This window comes from Martes martes (assembly GCF_963455335.1).
Source record: "Martes martes genome assembly, chromosome: 1".
Taxonomy (NCBI): domain Eukaryota; kingdom Metazoa; phylum Chordata; class Mammalia; order Carnivora; family Mustelidae; genus Martes; species Martes martes.
In genome coordinates this window covers 200,682,610-200,700,862 of record NC_137888.1, presented here as the reverse complement: position 1 = coordinate 200,700,862, position 18,253 = coordinate 200,682,610, and the positions used below count along the sequence as shown (strand labels likewise).

Sequence of the window (18,253 nt, the reverse complement as noted above, 5' to 3'; positions counted from 1 at the left end):
TCTACAGACCACCAAGGGGGTGGATGCACTTGAAAGAGATGGGGGCGGGGCAGAGGCCAGGCCTTGGGCCTTCGCAGAGCGACTTTGCAGGACCGGGTCTTCGCATCTGGTGGGTGTGGCAGAATTGGGAGAGGACCACCAAGAAGCAGAAGATTCCTGCTTCTTTTGTCTAGTGGGGAGGGAGGGAGTGTCCAGTTCTGGGGACCACATTCCCCGGCCTGGTATCTAAGGGGGTCCACATAAGGAGTCCCCACCGTGGACAGGTGAGTAGAAGTGATGTGTGCCACTTCCATGTCAAGGTGGTCGGGAGGAGGATGCCTTCTCTGCTCGTGTTCAGGCCAAGCACTGGTGCCCAGAGCGGCAGAACTGTCAACTTGGAGCTGGTTAGAGATGCAGTTCTCGGGGCCCACCCCAGACCTACAGGACTGAAAACTCTGGCAGGGCACCAGTGATGTGTGTTTTACCAAGCCAGAAAGAGAGACGCTGGAACACAGAGCCAGAGAATGAGGGTAAAGATCCAGTATCTAAAACAATAAATCTCACTTGCCTTCTCCCAGTAGGAGCGCAGATGTCTGTTAACGAAGTGGAGGGCGCCTGGGTGGCTCAGTGCGTTAAGGGTCTGCCTTTGGCTCAGGTCATGATCCCAGGGTCCTGGCATCTGGCTCCCTGCTTAGTGGGAAGTCTGCTTCTCCCTCTCCCTCTACCCCTCCCCTGGCTTGTGCACGCTCTCTCTCTCTCTCTCTCAAATAAATAAAAATCTTTAAAAAAGAAAAGAAAAAGTGGAAAAGTGGGGGGCAACAGCAGCAAGTGGAAGAAGCAGGAGAGAAGGAATATTTCTCACGCCCTAAGTTCGTTCTTGCTCCCTTTTCTGGTCTGTTGTGATCCTCTTTTCAGAGCTGCAGAGGCTGTGAAATTAAGCCACAAAGCTCCGGGCAGACAGGAGTACAGAGACCAGGACCCAGCTAGCTAAAACCCCACAGAGGACTCCCATCTGAGCTGGTGAGGACAGGGCTTAATTACAACCATGAACAGATCGTTTGCTACGTGGGAAACTAGTTCTCTACAGAGTATGTCGTAGGCAATGCCAGAACCTTCAGGAGACCAGAACTTAGAGTGAACAGGAACACGCTCCAGACATTCATTCAGTTGACATCAGAGATCGCCACACTCCTTAATGCCTCCACATAGCTTGGGCAGAGCCTGGATGGGGCCACTAGGGACTGAGGAAGGGGGGCCCACCACGGGATTGCCCCAGGATGTGGCAGGATCCGCGCTGGGTGCTAGGGAAACGTCTCCCAGCCCCAGACACTCCAGTCCCATGTGGAAACCCCAGGCCTCACACCTCAGCAGGGACATGGTGACACCCCCTCCCTCTCTCTCTCTGCACAATCAGCAAGCTGAGTGCTTCAACACAGGGTCAGCTGACAGCCTGAGACCACACCCAGGTCCCACGCTGTCTCACTGCTCATGAGGGGTCTTCTCTCACAGAGGCTCTCCAAGATGGCAAGGAAGCCCCACACTCCCCCCGGCAGGTCGGCCGGCTCTCAGCCCGGGGGATGTCTGACCCCCTCCTTCCAGGTGGGCAGGGCACAGACAAGGTCTTGCGTGTGGCCTTGGCAGGTGACTGGGGCATCAGGCTGGGACGCTTTCGGGGCTCCAGCCTTGCTGCCAGTTCCTACTGTGTGGCTCTCTACAGGGTCAGGGGATGCCAACCAGAACTGGAGGAAAGGACATCTGAGCAGGAGTGGGAGGTCGGAGGAGAGGCCTGGTGTGAGACTCGGAAATAGGAGGGGGGATGGGCCGGGGTGATCACGGGGCCACCAGGATGCCCAGGGGCAGCACCAGGCACAGAAGTGGGAGGAAGCCTGCTGAGTCCCAAGAGCAAGCCTGACTCAAGCGATCAATGACCCAGTCCTTGTAGAAACTAACTTCTGTATAAATTCCGGGAAAATTTCTGCGACTGCAGCCAATGCCCCAGCTCACAATCCCCACCTGGATCCATGTCTTATTAAGTTCACAGACCAGGGGCCCCCCAGAGTCTCCCTGGAGAAAGAGAAAGAAACAAACACAGGAATGGAATAGAATCAACATCAGAACTGGCTGGTGGGGAGATGGGCACGCGTGGGGCTTCCCCAGGACTCCCCTCCCCCAGGCATCCACCAGCCCTAGCTTCCCGGGAATATTTGAGAGTTGAAAACTAAGTGAAAACTGAACAGCCTCTGAGAAATACTCCTCCTTCCCAGGTGCTCACGGATGCACACAGATATATAGCCAGGGGCCCCAGGGCAGCAGTAGCGCTAATAATGTCTTAAAATCCTCTTTGAAAGTCCCTGTTCCTCCATTGCCCCTGACCTGTCCCCCATGGTCCTCTCCAAGCCTCCCATGACCCAGCAACCAAACAGGTACTCCCAGCACAGTCCACAGCCTCCAGAGCCCTCATCCAGCACTAAGGCTCATATCTATTCTGATTGGCCAGTCCCGGGCCTCCACAGATGTGAAATATTTTGAATATCAACCCTGCATGGGAGGATCCCATAATCCTCTCCTCCAACCTGAAATTCCCCCTGACCTTAAACCCACATATCCAACCCCACACTGTCCCAGACCTCCCATAGACACCCCATCAGACGCGGAACCCGGCATGTCCTCTCCCAGACGTGCTTGGGGGCCACTGCCCCCCACCAACCAGCTCAGACAAAAACATAGAGCCCTCCAAACCTCTCCCTTGCCTCCACCCTCCCAGCAGTCAGTCACCAGGAACTCAGGATTCAACCTCAGACCCACCTCCTTCACCCCCTCACCGCCCCAGGTCCCGCTCGGGACTCCGCATCATCACCTAGATCGCGGACACAAACACCTAGCCTACAGTCCTGCCTGGATGACATCGAGAAACTCGGCCCAGCGCCCCAGGCCACACGTAACCTGACTCCAGCCCTCTTCTCTGGTCCCCTCATTGCTCCAGACCTGGAAGGTGGGTCTTACACGTGACAAGTTCCCTCACACCTCGGAGCCACCGTCCGTGCTGCTCCCTCTCCCTATAGCGCTGTTCTCCTCTTTCCAAGAAATCCCAAGACTCATCCTCTGAGTCCAGGCTCAAACGCCCCTTCCTCCAGAAGGCACTTGATGCGGGAAGAAGAAGACGGACCCAGGTTCTGCCCATGAATGTTCTTCGCTGAGGAGTGAAAGGAGTAGTGGCAAGTCACCCAGGCCCTGGCACCTGGGAATGAGGAAGCTTGGGGGGGGCACCCTCACTGCAGAGGCCACAACAGAGCCATGAACTGACCTTGCAGACCCCCTTCCCTTGCTGACAGCCGCAGATCATCCCTTTCTTCACAAGGTTGCGCCATGATCATAACTGTGTCCGCACTGTGTCGTTACATTTCTTGTAGTGAGGGATGAGTTGCTCTGTCAGCTGAAGATGAATGGACACCGGAACTGGAGTGACAAAGACGAAGTTAGGGTCTGCGTGAGGGGACAGCACAGAAGCCCCTGAAACCCACTCTGTTGTCCCCTCGGAGGTAGTCAGGGCAATGGATGCTGTCCCATTGACAGGAGGGACCCGAGCAGTGGTGGCAAGGAGAGAGGTGGAGGGGAGAAAAGCCATGATAGGAGCAGGAGGGACCCCTCAGGACGGAAATAGTCCAGGCCTTCCCAACCGGAAGTGAAAAACAAGCGTCACTCTAAATACCAAGAGTAAGTGACGGGTGTCCTGTGCTGGCCAGACTCACAGACTCTCAGACAGGGAGTGCCCCCAAAGATTCCGGTCCAGCCTCTTCCCTGAGACAGGAGGCCCTCCAGCCTCACCAGTCAGGTTGCTCTGTGAAGCTCCCTCCCTACAAAGCAGGGACTTCCACGGAGGGACAGCTCTGGATGTCAGCCAACTCATCCCCCCAGAGCTGAAATCCATGCCGGACAGAACCCACCATCCCTGGCACCCAAGCCCCCAGGTGCCAACATTCCAACAATTCTTTTTTTTTTTTTTTTTTTTTTTTTAAGATTTTTTGGCAGGAGGCACCTGGGTAGCTCAGTCGTTAAGTGTCTGCCTTCAGCTCAGGTCATGATCCCAGGGTCCTAGGATCGAGCCCCACATCGGGCTTTCTGTTGGGCGAGAGGCCTGCTTCTCTCTTTCCCACTCCCCCTGCTTGTGTTCCCTCTCACTGTGTCTCTCTCTGCCAAATAAATAAATAAAATCTTTAAAGATTTTTTTTTTTATTTGAGAGAGAGAGAGTGTAAGTGGGGGGAAGGGCAAAGAGAGAAGGAGAAGCAGACATCCCACTGAGTGTGGGGCTCAATCCCAGGACCCCGAGACCATGACCTGAGCCACAGTCAGACGCTGCACGGACTGAGCCACCCAGGCGCCCCTCATTAAGCAATTCTTACTGAGGTTCCGTTACTCTGGGTTGTCCTCCCCCTCCTCCCTTGCCCGCCTGCTAAAGAATCAGCCTCCCTGTCCCTTCTGGGACAGCCTGCAGGCCAACGCCAGCGCACCAGGCTGCCCCCTCGGCTCCCCACCTACCTGTCACACCTTCTGCCACTCGGCTCCAGCCAGTCACCCAGCGCGCTCTGTCCTACTTTCCACGTGGAGCCCCCTTTCAGGGAGACACACAGGCTGGATGTACGAGGAGTAATTCACAGAGAAGGCCAGCAAAACGAGGGCGGTGTCATGTCTCAACTTCTTCTCATTGTAAAAGCGATGGTACACGGTATCTTGCAGCGGAACCACCGGTGTTGTTTCGGAACGAGAATGTAACAACTTGTCTCCCAGCCTCACTGTATACTCCTCCCGGCTGTGGGAAGATGACCTGCCCTTCGCAGAAATCCCCAAGTGTCTGCACTCCCCTTCCACATTTTCCAAGTTCATCCCAGCCTGGTCCTGTCTTCTCGGCTGGCATCTGGCACCTGCCTGCCTGCAAAGCACATCCCGTCCCCAGACCCTAATTACTCCAGCAGGTGCTTCTCCAGGTGAGGCCCCAAGACCACCAAAGCAGTCCCCCGAAACTTGGTGGACATGCACATTTCAGGTCTCACTCCAGACTGAATAAAACCTAGGGGGCTGTGACTCCCTTTCAGAGGAAGAAAAGGAAGCTCGGGGAAGGGGACAGGACTAGCTCCGGGTCACAGAGTCTGCTGGGGGCGGGGGAGGTGGCAAGCCTGGAGCCCCAGACACTCACTCAGTTATGCAGTGGGCAGTGGGCAGTGGTCAGCACCCACTGACTGGCAATGAGGGAGCCTCCACATATGTGTCTATCCCGGGCCTGCAGGCTCACCTGCCAAGGCCACTTCTTGTCTGGCCACCCACTATCTTCAAAGACCTCTGGCCGCACCCTGGTTGGCTTGCTAAAGAGAAAGGATGGGAGGTGAAGCTAGAGGCTCCTTCCCCCGCTCCTCCCACGGCCAGCCCCTGGACACCCACCAGCGAGCAGACGCAGGCTTCCTCTCCAACCCTTCAAGATAGAGTCTGACCCTCCTAGCTCCCGGGCGGAGTAGCTTCCCCTCTGGTCTCCTAGGCGGACCTGTCCAGACCTGCCCAGAAGCAGTACCTTGAAGAGGGAACGTTCCAGATACAGTGGTCTGGCTGGATTCCACTGTGAGCATTAGAGTCCCTGCCCCTGTCGTAGATATTGGGGTGGGCGGTGACTCCAGGGGCCCTGGTGGCGAGGGCGCCTCTGGGCTTGCCAGGGTCATTGCAGAATCCTCGCTGGGGCCGTAACCCTCACCTGGCGAAAATCAGTGAGGCAGGAGCTGGCCCCGAGCGTACCCCCTGGCCTGCCCCTTCCGCCGGCACCACCATCAAACACCCCCCACTCCATTCTTCACCACCCCCCGCCCCCGCGGGCCCCACCGAGCACGGGCTGGAGGAGCAGGAGCCAGAGCCGAGGCCCAGGGGGCCACCCCGGGACGCCATGGACCCACCTGCGCTGCAGCCCTCTCGAGGCGCCCCCTCGCAGCGGCCCGCGGCCCTGCGCTCATGTTGGGCGGACCCAGGGGCAGGGGGCACAATTCCCACCGAGTGGCACCTCCAGGATTCCCGCCTCCTGGTTATTCGACCGAAAACAATCCAGGTGGTGCTCCTCGGGTGCTTGAAGATGTCATTGCTTGTATCAACCTTAAAATAGAGATCTTCTGGATCATACGCTCCAGAGTAACCTAATCACTGGAGCCCTTAAAAGGACGAGGACATGCTTTCTACACAACGGAAGGCGAGAAACAAAAGGGAAATACGATAAATAGAAAATACAAAACCAAAGAGCAGGATCGAGTCCTAATACGATGGTATTTGCAGTTAAGTATGAACAGATTGGATACAGCAGACAAATAAGAACTTTCACGTTGGTAGAAAAGACAAGGTCCGGAAATAGACTCTCCGAAGATACTAGATACTAAAAAAAGAGAGGAAGATACATCGGAAATAAAGGAATAGGAATGAAATACCAGACAAATCTGATGCAAAGGAAAGGTGGGATAGTAATTTTCTATCAGATCATAGGATCAAAGGCAAAGATTATGCAGGGGCGGGGGGCACCTGGGTGGCTCAGTCAGCTAAGTCTGCAGCTCTCAGTTTCAGCTCAGGTCATGACCTCGTGGTTGTGAGAGCCCCATACGGGCTCCACACTCAGCACGGACTCAGCTGAAATTCTCTCTCTCCCTCTCCTTCTGCCTGTTCCCCTGCTGGTGTGCTCTGTCTTAATTAATTAATTGATTAATTAAAAGATTACATAAGGGACAGAGAGATTTATATACAGTAAAAATAAGAAATAATTAAGAAGAAGCAATGAGGAGCCCTTAATGGGTAAAAACACAGTTGACCAACTTCATGGGAAACCAGAGTTTTTGAAACATTCTCTTAAGAAGCCAATAGTTTATGGAGGCAAAATTAAGCAAAAATTATAGGATATTTTGCTATGACCACTGATAGGCTTTCTTTTAAAGATTTATTTATTCATGAGAGAGAGAGGCAGAGGTAGAGAGAGAAGCAGGGTCCCCACTGCACAGGGAGTGGAGAGGGAGTCCCCCACGCAGGGAGTCCCCCAATGTGGGACTCTACCCCAGGACCCCGGAACAATGACCTGAGCCAAAGGCAGACGCTCAACTGACTGGGCCACCCAGGCACCTCACCACTGATAATCTTGATCTGATAGCAGTATGATGAATTTTACAACTACAAACAGAGAACATTCATTCTCATTGAGCACATAAGAAACATTCAGAAAGCAGGTCACAAAGGAAGACCAGTAAACTCTACGAATCAACATCTATAGCTTCTATTCCTGAGCCTCGCAGCTCTAACACCAAAATCAACTTCTGCAAAAAATCCCGTAGTTCTGCAACAAAGACAAAAGCCTAGAAAATGGTCCTCCTATTAAAAAGGAAATCATAGGGGTGCCTGGTTGAGCATCTGACTCTTGATTTTGGCTCAGGTCCTGATCTCAGTGTGGTGGGATCAAGCCCTACATGGGCTCCACGTCTCCGTGCTCAAAGCAGAGTCAGCTGGAGATTCTCTCTGCCTTTGCCCCTCTCCCACTCTCCTACTCCCTAAATAAATAAATAAAATCTTAAAAAAAAAAACAAACGGAGGGGCGCCTGGGTGGCTCAGTGGGTTAAGCCTCTGCCTTCGGCTCAGGTCATGATCTCAGGGTCCTGGGATCAAGCCCCGCATCGGGCTCTCTGCTCAGCGGGGAGCCAGCTTCCCCCCACTTCTCTGCCTGCCTCTCTGCCTACTTGTGATCTCTGTCTGCCAAATAAATAAATAAAATCTTAAAAAAAAAAAAAGGAAATCATGATAGGGGTGCCTGGTTGGCTCAGTCAGTAGAGCATGGAACTCTTGATCTCAGGGCCGTGAGTTCCAGCCCCACGTTGGATGTAGAGCTTACTTAAAAATAAAATAGAATAAAATAAAGTAATTTTAAAAAAGGAAATCATGAGAAACATAAAGCCAATTTAAAGATTACTAACAATGAAAGCATTACGTGAAATATCGCGTGGCAGCTGTTGTAGTCCTAGAAAATAATGTAAAGCTTTGACCATGTCAGAAAATAAAAAAGACTGATAGCAAATGAACTAAATATGCAGCTAAGAAAGTGAAAACAGTCAGTGGAGTAATCCCCACGACAGGGCTTGGGAGAAAGGAAAGAACAGCAATGGGTGGCTCAGTGGGTTAAGCCTCTGCTTTCGGCTCAGGTCACGGTCTCAGGGTCCTGGGATCGAGCCCCACATCCGGCTCTCTGCTCAGCGGGGAGCCAGCTTCCCCCCACTTCTCTGCCTGCCCTTCTGCCTACTTGTGATCTCTGTCTGCCAAATAAATAAATAAATAAAATCTTTAAAAGAAAGAAAGAACAGAGAGAAACAGCAGCAGAAGGCAATAGAGACAAAATTATGAAGAAGGTGAACACAATCAGAATTTTGTTCTCTGAAAAGCTTAATAAGAGACAACATTCTAGGAAGAATGAATAAAAGAAAGAAAAATACAGAATAAATAAAGGGAAGGAACTTAAAGATATTACAGATATTTTATCTTATTATAGAAAAATATGATTAAATGCATGTGCTCACTTGTCCTTCTGGCCAAGATAGATGACCAGGGATTGCCCTTCCCACCTGAACAACAAAAGATGGGAAAAAATACGAAACGACCATTTTCAGGACACTGGACCCCAGGCCCCCAAGGGCAGGACCACTGATAGAAACAATGGGATGAGTTCTATCATGGCTCTGCTTGTGGCCTTCAGAGCGTCTCCAGGTCACAGTTCAGAGAAGGGGAACCTAGACAGAAGCCCAGAGACTCCCTGAAGTGAGCAAGTAAAGCTCTGAGGTTGGGGGGCAAGGCATCTATGCAGAGAACGGGGGGGATGGGGCGGGGCATGGAGAACTCTGGAGATCTGCAGACACTCCCCCTTGAGTACTCCCCAGTGTACTGATCAGTGAGTGGGGGGTTGAGGGGGACTATCTGAAGCTACAGAGATAACCACTTGAAAGGATTAGAAATAGCAATGCCCTGTGTTCACCAGGGCTCAGGAACAGTGCCTGTTCCCATCAGCCAGACTGGGAAATCTCAAGACTCACAGAGCACTGGGTAGCATGTTCAGAAAGGTCTTGTCTCAGGCAGGGCACCTGGGTGGCTCAGTCCATTAAGCGTCTGCCTTAGGCTCAGGTCATGATCCCCGAGTCCTAGGATCAAGTCTCACCAAGTCCAGCTTCCGGCTCCCTGCTCAGCAGGGAGTCTGCTTCACCCTCTGCCCATCCCCCTTGCTCATGCTCTCTCCCTCTCTCTAATAAATAAATAAAATTTAAAGGAAGGAAGGAAGGAAGGTCATTCTTGTCTCAGCAACAGGGAATAATAGTTCCTAGACTTAGAAGTGTTCCAGTCTTGGGGCGCCTGGGTGGCTCAGTGGGTTAAAGCCTCTGCCTTCGGCTCAGGTAATGATCCCAGGGTCCTCGAATCGAGCCCTGCATCGGGCTCTTTCCTCAGCAGAGAGTCTGCTTCCCTTCCTCTCTCTCTGCCTGCCTCTCTGCCTACTTGTGATCTCTCTCTGTCAAATAAATAAACAAAATCTTAAAAAAAAAAAAAAGAAATGTTCCAGTCCTAACAGCTCTTTAAAGCAAGCCCTGAAAATATCCATTTCTAAGTAATTTCGCTGCATCCTAAATAAAGCTTGAGAAAATTTCTAGCAAAATATCAAACATCTAGGTAAAAGTCATAGAGTCTCGTATCCAATCAAAGAATACCCAGCACTCAAGGAGCATGAGGATACAATGCATAATGAGGAGAATAATCAGTCAATCCAAAGCAACCCAGAACTGACACAGGTGTTAAAAATCACTGGCAGGTGGGGCGCCTGGGTGGCTCAGTGGGTTAAAGCCTCTACCTTCGACTCAGGTCATGGTCTCAGGGTCCTGGGATCAAGCCCCGCATTGGGCTTTCTGCTCAACAGGGAGCCTGCTTCCCTCTCTCTCTCTGCCTGCCTCTCTGACTACTTGTGATCTCTGTCTGTCAAATAAATAAATAAAATCTTTAAAAAAAAATCACTGGCAGGACTATTTTAACTGTAAGTTATACATAGAGACTCAAAACTTAAGTGGAGATATTGAAGCTGTAAAAAGACCCAAATCAAACAGCTAGATATAAAAACTACCCTGTGTGAGATGAACAAAAGACAGTGACTGATGGGATTAACACTATGTTAAACATGGCGGAAGGAAGAGACAGATGAACTTAAAGACATGACAATTTAAAAAAAAAAAAATACCAGAATGAAACACAGAGAGAAGAGAGAGTATGAAAACATAGAACACCGTGGGCTCACGGCACTTCCACAAGGGAGAGATGTGGTGTGGGAGAGACAAAAATATTTAAAGAAATAGTGGCCTGGGGTACCTGGGTGGCTCAGTGGGTTAAAGCCTCTGCCTTCGGCTCGGGTCATGATCCTGGGATCCTGGGATCGAGCCCCAAGTCAGGCTCTCTGCTCAGCGGGGAGCCTGCTTCTTCCTCTCTCTCTGCCTGCCTCTCTGCCTACTTGTGATCTCTATCTGTCAAATAAGTAAATAAATAAATCTTTAAAAAAAAAAAAAGAAAGAAAGAAAAGAAATAATGGCCCAACACTTCTCCAAATTTAATAAAAACAATGACCTCGGAGATCCTGGAAGCTCAATGAATGCCAAACAAATGAAACTGGACCAAGCAAAACCTCAGCAAATGGCTCCAAACCAATGATAATGTGAAGGGAAGGTGACAGTAGATGCCTCATCAGAAACAAGGAGAGAGCCGATCTCAGCTGAGGTCAACAGGACAACGCCATGCCTTCTAGCTTCAGCTCCCATAGGGTAACACATGTCCTGCTCCCCGTCTATGGTGTGCCATATCATTCCATTTTTGTGCCTTTTTTTTTTTTTTTGCTGCTGATTTTGCTGTTTAAAACGATCCCCAAGCATATTTCTTAGGGGCTGTCTCGGGTTGCTAAGGACTCCGGGCTGTGATATGCGTCGCAGAGAAAAGACGTGTTAGGTGAGCTTCATACAGGCACGAATGACCCTTCTGTGGGCCCTGAGTTCAATGACAGAGAATTAACAGAGTGTGTTAAATGAGGTGTCTTTAGCCAGAAACCAACAGAAAATAAAGTCACATATTGACCCCCTGATGACAAAGTTGTGCGGCGAGACTCCTGTGAATCTCCTTCTGCATTTCCCTGAGGACCAGTTGTTAGGTATTTGCTAATTCAGTGCTCATGGCTACTTAATAGAACATGAAAACCCAAAAAAAAGGAAGAAAAAAGAAAGCCACGTTATTTTTAGCAACTGGGTTTGGGGTAGTTGGTTAGGCAGCAATAGGGAACTGAAACCCTTATTGAAACTCTTGTCCCATGTTGGTCTGGCCAAGTGTCTCCGATGGGGTTCCCGGGAAGCAGGAACTGTAGTCGAGGGTCTGTGTGGAGGAGGGCTCTCGGGAGATACACGGGGAAGGGAGCAAGGGAAGCAGAACTGGGCAATGGCCGAAGCTGAACTACAGTACATTTGCAACTGAGTCTCAACTGATCCTCCAAGCAGCCCGGCCAAGTTGGCCCCAAGTGAGGCAAGAAAGCCAAGCACCTGCCCTGGGCTGCACCTGTACAAAGCTGGGATCCTGAGTGCGTCCGTTCCCACGGCCAAGTGCAGCTTTTGTGAGGGCTGAAGCTGAGGCGGTATTTTCCGGAGCTGGGAGAATGACATAATTTCTCTGCAATAGAGGTGGGGGGGTGGCAAAACCACCTGCCCCCAGGGGTACCACTTCTGGTTGGCTCCTGAGTCCTTCTGACATGATCCTGGCCATTTGGATGACTTCCTTGCTATCTGGTGTGACACGACATTTCCGTCTCCTCGGACACATTCCCTGCCCCACACCTGGACGTTTTGCAGACCACTTTCCCAAGAGGCACTGATTTCTTTGGGGGATAATTGTATTTCAAGACTGTGATCTGGGCCCTAGGAATGGTCATTGCTAGATGTAGCTTGCTTCTTATGACCAGAAACCCCCAGGGCTATTTGTTTGTTTCTTTTTAAAGTCTAATATTTTCAGGAGAACTCATTGCTTGCCCCTCAACCTCCTTCTTTGCCCATGTCATCTATGTCTTTCAGAGGCTCTGACCCGAGTAAGGGTCATCCTACCGACAGGCTCTCCCCTCCCACCTGCAGTCCCCATCTTCTTCGTGGCCACAGCCCAGTGCCTGCTCACAAAAGGTATTCCAGGAATATTGGTCGGGAAGACAAAAAGTGGCTGACACTTACTTGGCACTTGGCGCCCACTCTCGGGGAGGCTCTGCCTAGTTTTTCTGCCAGCCAGAGGTGGATCCTCAGGAGCTAAGCCACGAGACTAAATTCCTGTCTCCGTCCCCAGCAAGAAGCACAGTCTAATATCAGCATGCCATGGAGCATCCCATCTGGACCATAAATTTCCAGAGCTCTATGTTCCTACAGCCACAGCAGTGACTCCGGGCTAGCCCTTTGTGGGATTCCCTCTTTGCCTTTACTGAGTTCAGCTGCAACTAGCTGGGGTTTGCAAAGCAGAGTGTCCCACCCGGGCCTCCCTCAGACAGCAGGTGGGAGGATCGCAGACTGCCCACTGAGGTCCTGGATAACTGGGAGCTTTAGCACTGAGCATTTGAAAGAATGGGTGGGCAGAAGAGGCTCGGAGAGAATCAGCAGCCAGTACCAGGGGACTGTGGGACGCAAGATCTGGTGATTGGGAAAAAGAAACTGTACACACACACACACACACACACACGAGCCAGGCCCTTCCACCTACCTTTCCCTTGTGGGGAGCTCTTTGGGCTCAAGGCGTCCTGACACCCAGCCCATAGTGTCTCCTCAAGGCATGTCCATCACAGGGCAGCAAGGGGAGGCACGAGGCTGTGTGAGTGGGCCACACCCCCGTCCCTGTCCTCTTGCCCCTGCCACCCCACTCCTGACTGCAGAGGCTGCCACACTCAACTACAATACTTCCAGCCACAGAGATGTTGGTGGCTCTAACAGGAGGACAAGCAGAAGGACCCACTGGCTAAGGCCATCCATCAGATCTGTATCAAGGTAGACAAGTGCCCCGCCTCTGACTCTAGAATTCTAGAGTTTACTGGATGCCAGGAAGTGCGTTCTAAGCAACATACTTCTCTACAGAGTATGTCATAGGCAAGCCCACAACTTTCAGGAGACCAGAACTTAGAGCGAACAGGAACACACTCCAAACATTTATTCAGTTGACATTGGAGATCTCCATACTCCTTAATGCCTCCACATAGCTTGGGCTGAGCCAGGATGGGGCCACTAGGGACTGAGGAAGGGGGGCCCACCACGGGATTGCCCCAGGATGTGGCGGGATCCGCGCTGGGTGCTAGGGAAACGTCTCCCAGCCCCAGACACTCCAGTCCCATGGGGAAACCCCAGGCCTCACACCTCAGCAGGGACATGGTGACACCCCCTCCCTCTCTCTCTCTGCACAATCAGCAAGCTGACTGCTTCAACACAGGGTCAGGTGCCAGCCTGAGACCACACCCAGGTCCCACGCTGTCTCACTGCTCATGAGGGGTCTTCTCTCGCAGAGGCTCTCCGAGATGGCAAGGAAGCCCTACGGTCCCCCCGGCAGGTTGGCCAGCTCTCAGGCTGGTATGCCTGACCCCCTCCTTCCAGGAGGGCAAAGGCACAGCCAAGGTCGTGAGTGTGACTCGGGCAGGTGACTGGGGCATCAGGCTGGGATGCTTTCGGGGCTCCAGCCTTGCTGCCAGTTCCTACTGTGTGGCTCTCTACAGGGTCAGGGGATGCCAACCAGAACTGGAGGAAAGGACATCTGAGCAGGAGTGGGAGGTCGGAGGAGAGGCCTGGTGTGAGACTCGGAAATAGGAGGGGGGATGGGCCGGGGTGATCACGGGGCCACCAGGATGCCCAGGGGCAGCACCAGGCACAGAAGTAGGAGGAAGCCTGCTGAGTCCCAAGAGCAAGCCTGACTCAAGCGATCAATGACCCAGTCCTTGTAGAAACTAACTTCTGTATAAATTCCGGGAAAATTTCTGCGACCGCAGCCAATGCCCCAGCTCACAATCCCCACCTGGATCCATGTCTTATTAAGTTCACAGACCAGGGGCCCCCCAGAGTCTCCCTGGAGAAAGAGAAAGAAACAAACACAGGAATGGAATAGAATCAACATCAGAACTGGCTGGTGGGGAGATGGGCACGCGTGGGGCTTCCCCAGGACTCCCCTCCCCCAGGCATTCACCAGCCCTAGCTTCCTGGGAATACCAGGTTTAAGGGTTGAAAACTTCAACAAACAAAATTCATATACGTATACAAAAAATCATGTACCCAAAAAATGGAATATAACCAAAGAAAACGTCTGTTGAGCTAATCATAATGAATAAAGTCTTTAACTGAGCACACTGCCTGTCACACAGAAGGGGTACAAAACATGTGATTCGCATTTTTGGTAATTTTCTGCCTGAATCTCCCAACCCCCTCTAAGCAGCCCAGCCAGCCGAGCCTTCGGCGTTTTCCCCCTTGAAACCCCTTGACATGAATTAAGGGTGAATGAAGGGGCCGGCGGATCCCACAGACCCCGAAGCCTGCAAATGAGGATATTGTGAGGGGACAACAAAGTGGCAAGACAGCCAAGGGCCCATGAACTGACCTGACAGGCATCCTTTCCTTGGGTGCTGTAACCACAGACCATCCCTTCCTTGACTAGGTCGCTGCTAGTTTCCATCTCTGTTTGGAGCATCGTGTTACATTTCTCATAACGGACAATGTTTAGCTCAGCCTCCCGTAGCTGTTTCACAACTCCTCCGGGTTGATCTGTGGAAATAATTTAGAAGCAGGTGGATCTGCCTAATGGAACAGAATAGGAGCCCCCGGCACCCACTCTTGGTCTCGATGCAGTGGGTCCACCTAGAGACACCCCATTAGGGCAGTGAATATGGTCCCCATTTGACATGGGAAGCAATGAGTCCCGAAGCTGATGTCGGGGAGAGGAGGAGGTAGGAATCAAAATCAAGGCAGGAGAAGGAAGAACAGATCAGGACAGGAAGAGGTGAGGCCTTACCAGCCCTGAGAAATCAAAACCAATTCTCTGTCCCTCTGAGTATCTTTAGGAATCATGACAGTTGTCCCATCCATCCGTGAAGTGGCTTTATTTTTGAGCAGGATCATAAATTCTTGGGCAAGCAGTGTCCCAAAGGTACCAAATCCAACCTCTCCCCAGGGATGGAAAGCCCGACAGCCTCGCCAAGAGGAGATCTCTGGGCTCTTTTCACTCACAGGAAGCTCCCCCGTCCACCAAGGCAAGGACTTCCGGTTGGGACAGCTCCCGTGAGCAGAGAGAGCAACACCAGCACCCCCTGCGCTAAAATCCACCCTAGAGAGAACCCGCTTTGCTCATCACCCGAGACCCCAGGTCCTGAAATTCTAATCGAAATGTGGAACACCAACAAATGACTCCTTACTGGCATCTTCTCTCCGCGCCCCCCCCCCCCCACCGCCAACCACTTGCTAGAAAATGGCCTCCCTGTCTCCCCCTTGAGCTTGTAGGCCAACCGCTGGGCACAAGGCAGCCCCTTGCCTGGCCCGAGCTTCCCGTCTTGCTTCAGTCTTACCTGCTTCGTTGAGCTTCCCCCATCCAGTCACCCAGCACTCAGTACCACCTTGTACCATGAACGCCTTTTTGGGGAGGCACACAGGCTGGATGTGGGAGGAAAAATTCACAGGGAACTCAAGCAGAGCAAGGGCAATGTCATTCTCAATTAATCTGATAGGATTGTAATCTTGATGAATAACGATGTCTTGGACGGGGATCTCGATGGCCATTCTGGAGGTAGGCTCCTCCATGAAGATGTCTCCCAGCTTTGCCGTGTACTCCACATGGCTGCAGAAAGATACTAGGGCTCTACCCTCCCCTTCCTCATCTTCTGGGCCTTCCCAGCCTGGGCCTCTCTCCACCAACCACTGCCCTCCCCACCCCACCACGGCCCATCCCCGGACCCCTGGTCAGTCTACCCAGTGGTGTTCCAAGTCTGGTTCCCTGGTGGGGAGCATCCGCGTTAGAGAGGCAGGTGCTCAGATCCCACTCTGGTCTGTATCAGAGACGGGCTGTTGGGGACCGGCAATCTGTGTTTTCACAAATTCTGCCGGTTTATCCACGCTCGGAATTTTAAGCCCATCGATCTAGCCACATTGGTTTACTGCACTCCCCACTTCTTAAATATTCCCCCTTGCGCACACACTGGCTTGAAGCTAATCAGCACAAGCTTTGAACCCAGTTTGGGGTCTTAATCCTTCAGGCTACCAGGGGCCCTACGGTCACCTACCACCGACCGCAGCCTGAAGGGCAGGATCTATGATCCTTCTTCTTCAGATGAGGGAAAGGAAGCTCAGGGAAGGGGACAGGACTGGCTCCAGATCACAGAGCCCCAGACACTCACCCAAATATGCAGTGGGCGGCGGTCAGCACCCACCGACTCGCAATGAGGGAGCCTCCGCACATGTGTCTGTCATTGATCTGCAGGCTCACCTGCCAAGGCCACTTCCCCTCTGCCGCGGGGAATCCGCCCACTATCCTCATGGACCTCTGGCCGCATCCTGCGCAGGTCAGTGAAGGGAGGGGACCGAGAGTAAAGCCACTGACCGCACCACCCACAGAGCCGGTATAATGCTCAGAAGTCTAGAACCCTCAAAGCAAGGCCATGTCCCCTCAGACTCCCCCACCCCACCCCCAGAGCAGCTCTGTATCCCCTAAGGCTCCTCGGAGAAGGGCCACGCGTCCCCATCCGAGCTCAAGCGCAGGGTTGGGGCCACTCCGACCCCCACCCCCACTCCCCCGGGAAAAGCCATCTCCCCAGAGCAGGGTCCCGTCCCCCTCGGCCCCCTCGGTCCCCTCGGCCCCCTCGGGCCCCGCCAGTTCTCTGCGGCCCAGAAACATCACCTGCAGGAAACAGCGGCTTCGCCGTGGCCACAGCCCTGTATGAGCCAGAGGCACCTGCGGTGACCGCCACCACTTGGGGGGATGCGGCAGCCTCTTGGGGCCCCGGGGTCGCAGACTGTCCCTCAGCCTTCCATACGCTCGCGCCGGGGACCTCGTGGCCGCCCCCCGAGGACGACGGGGAGGTGGGCGCCGAGGAGGGTGGTCGCGACGCAGACCCGCCCTGCGCCCCACCGAGCCAGGGCTGGAGGAGCAGCAGGCAGAGCAGGAGGCCGGGGGAGCCGCCGCCCAGGGACGCCATGGGCCCGCCACGCCGCGCCTCTCGCCGCGCCCCCTCGCGGCGGCCCGCGGCCCTGCACTCGCGCAGGCGGGAAGCCGGGTCCCGCCGCGCCCCCTGGGGGGCCTGACCGTCGGGGAGGCTTTCCGTCCCCGCGCCCCACCGCCCCCCTCCTCCCCTGCCCGCTCGCCGCGGTGATTAGGACTGCTGGGCGGACTTCGGACTGCTGCCCTGGGCGGCACCGACCGCTGCCTTGGAGATGACACTGCCCCTCCGCGGGGACAGAGCCCAGAGCCAAGGGCAAACGCAAAGCACAGTGAGATCTCAGGACGGCGGGAAGAGACTGGCTTTCCCGCCTGGCGAGGAGAAACAATCGCGACGACCCCCCGGACTGACATGGGTGCAGAGGTCCTGCATCACCCAGACGCTGTGGTAGGAAAGGAAAATACTACAGCCTCTCCAGCAGACAGACTGGCAGTTTCTTATAAAACAAAATATGCTATTACGGTACGACCCAGTCATTGCGTTTCTGGACACTGACCCCAGAGAAGTAAAGCTATACACACACACACACACACACACACACACACACACACACCTGTACGAATGATTTTAGTAGCTTTGTTCTGAATAACCAACATCTGGAAGCAACCTTAGAGTAGACAGAATACTGCCATCCCAAAGATGTCCATATTCTAATCCCTGGAACCTGTGAATATGTTACCTTACATGGCAAAAGGAACGTGAATAAATGAAAACTCTTTTTTCTAATGTTTTATTTATTTGACAGACAGAAATCACAAGCAGGCAGAGAGAGAGAGGGGAGGAAGCAGGCTCCCCGCTGAGCAGAGAGCCCGATGTGGGGCTCAATCCCAGGACCCCGAGATCATGACCTGAGCCGAAGGCTGAGGTTTTAACCCACTGAGCCACCCAAGCACCCCAGTAAATGAAAACTCTTGAGCAGGAACATTATCCTGGAGTATGTACATAAATGTGGCCGCCGTGCTTGGCCGTTCCTCCTATCAAGAAGTGAAGTCAGGCTGTGGTATGAG

At 53.0% G+C, this 18,253-nt stretch overlaps 1 protein-coding gene across 1 annotated transcript; it reads right to left on the bottom strand.

Annotated features, from left to right (window-relative positions):
- Positions 1 to 1,809: 1,809 nt before the first annotated feature.
- LOC308342964 (serine protease 44-like) lies at positions 1,810 to 17,225 on the bottom strand (the record flags this gene model as incomplete). The annotated part of the gene is made up of 5 exons (XM_080803729.1): positions 1,810 to 2,043; positions 14,642 to 14,805; positions 15,603 to 15,871; positions 16,428 to 16,584; positions 16,928 to 17,225. The coding sequence occupies 5 exons, from the start codon at positions 17,223 to 17,225 to the stop codon at positions 1,810 to 1,812; spliced, it is 1,122 nt and encodes a 373-aa protein (XP_080659855.1).
- Between the last annotated feature and the right edge of the window lie 1,028 nt (positions 17,226 to 18,253).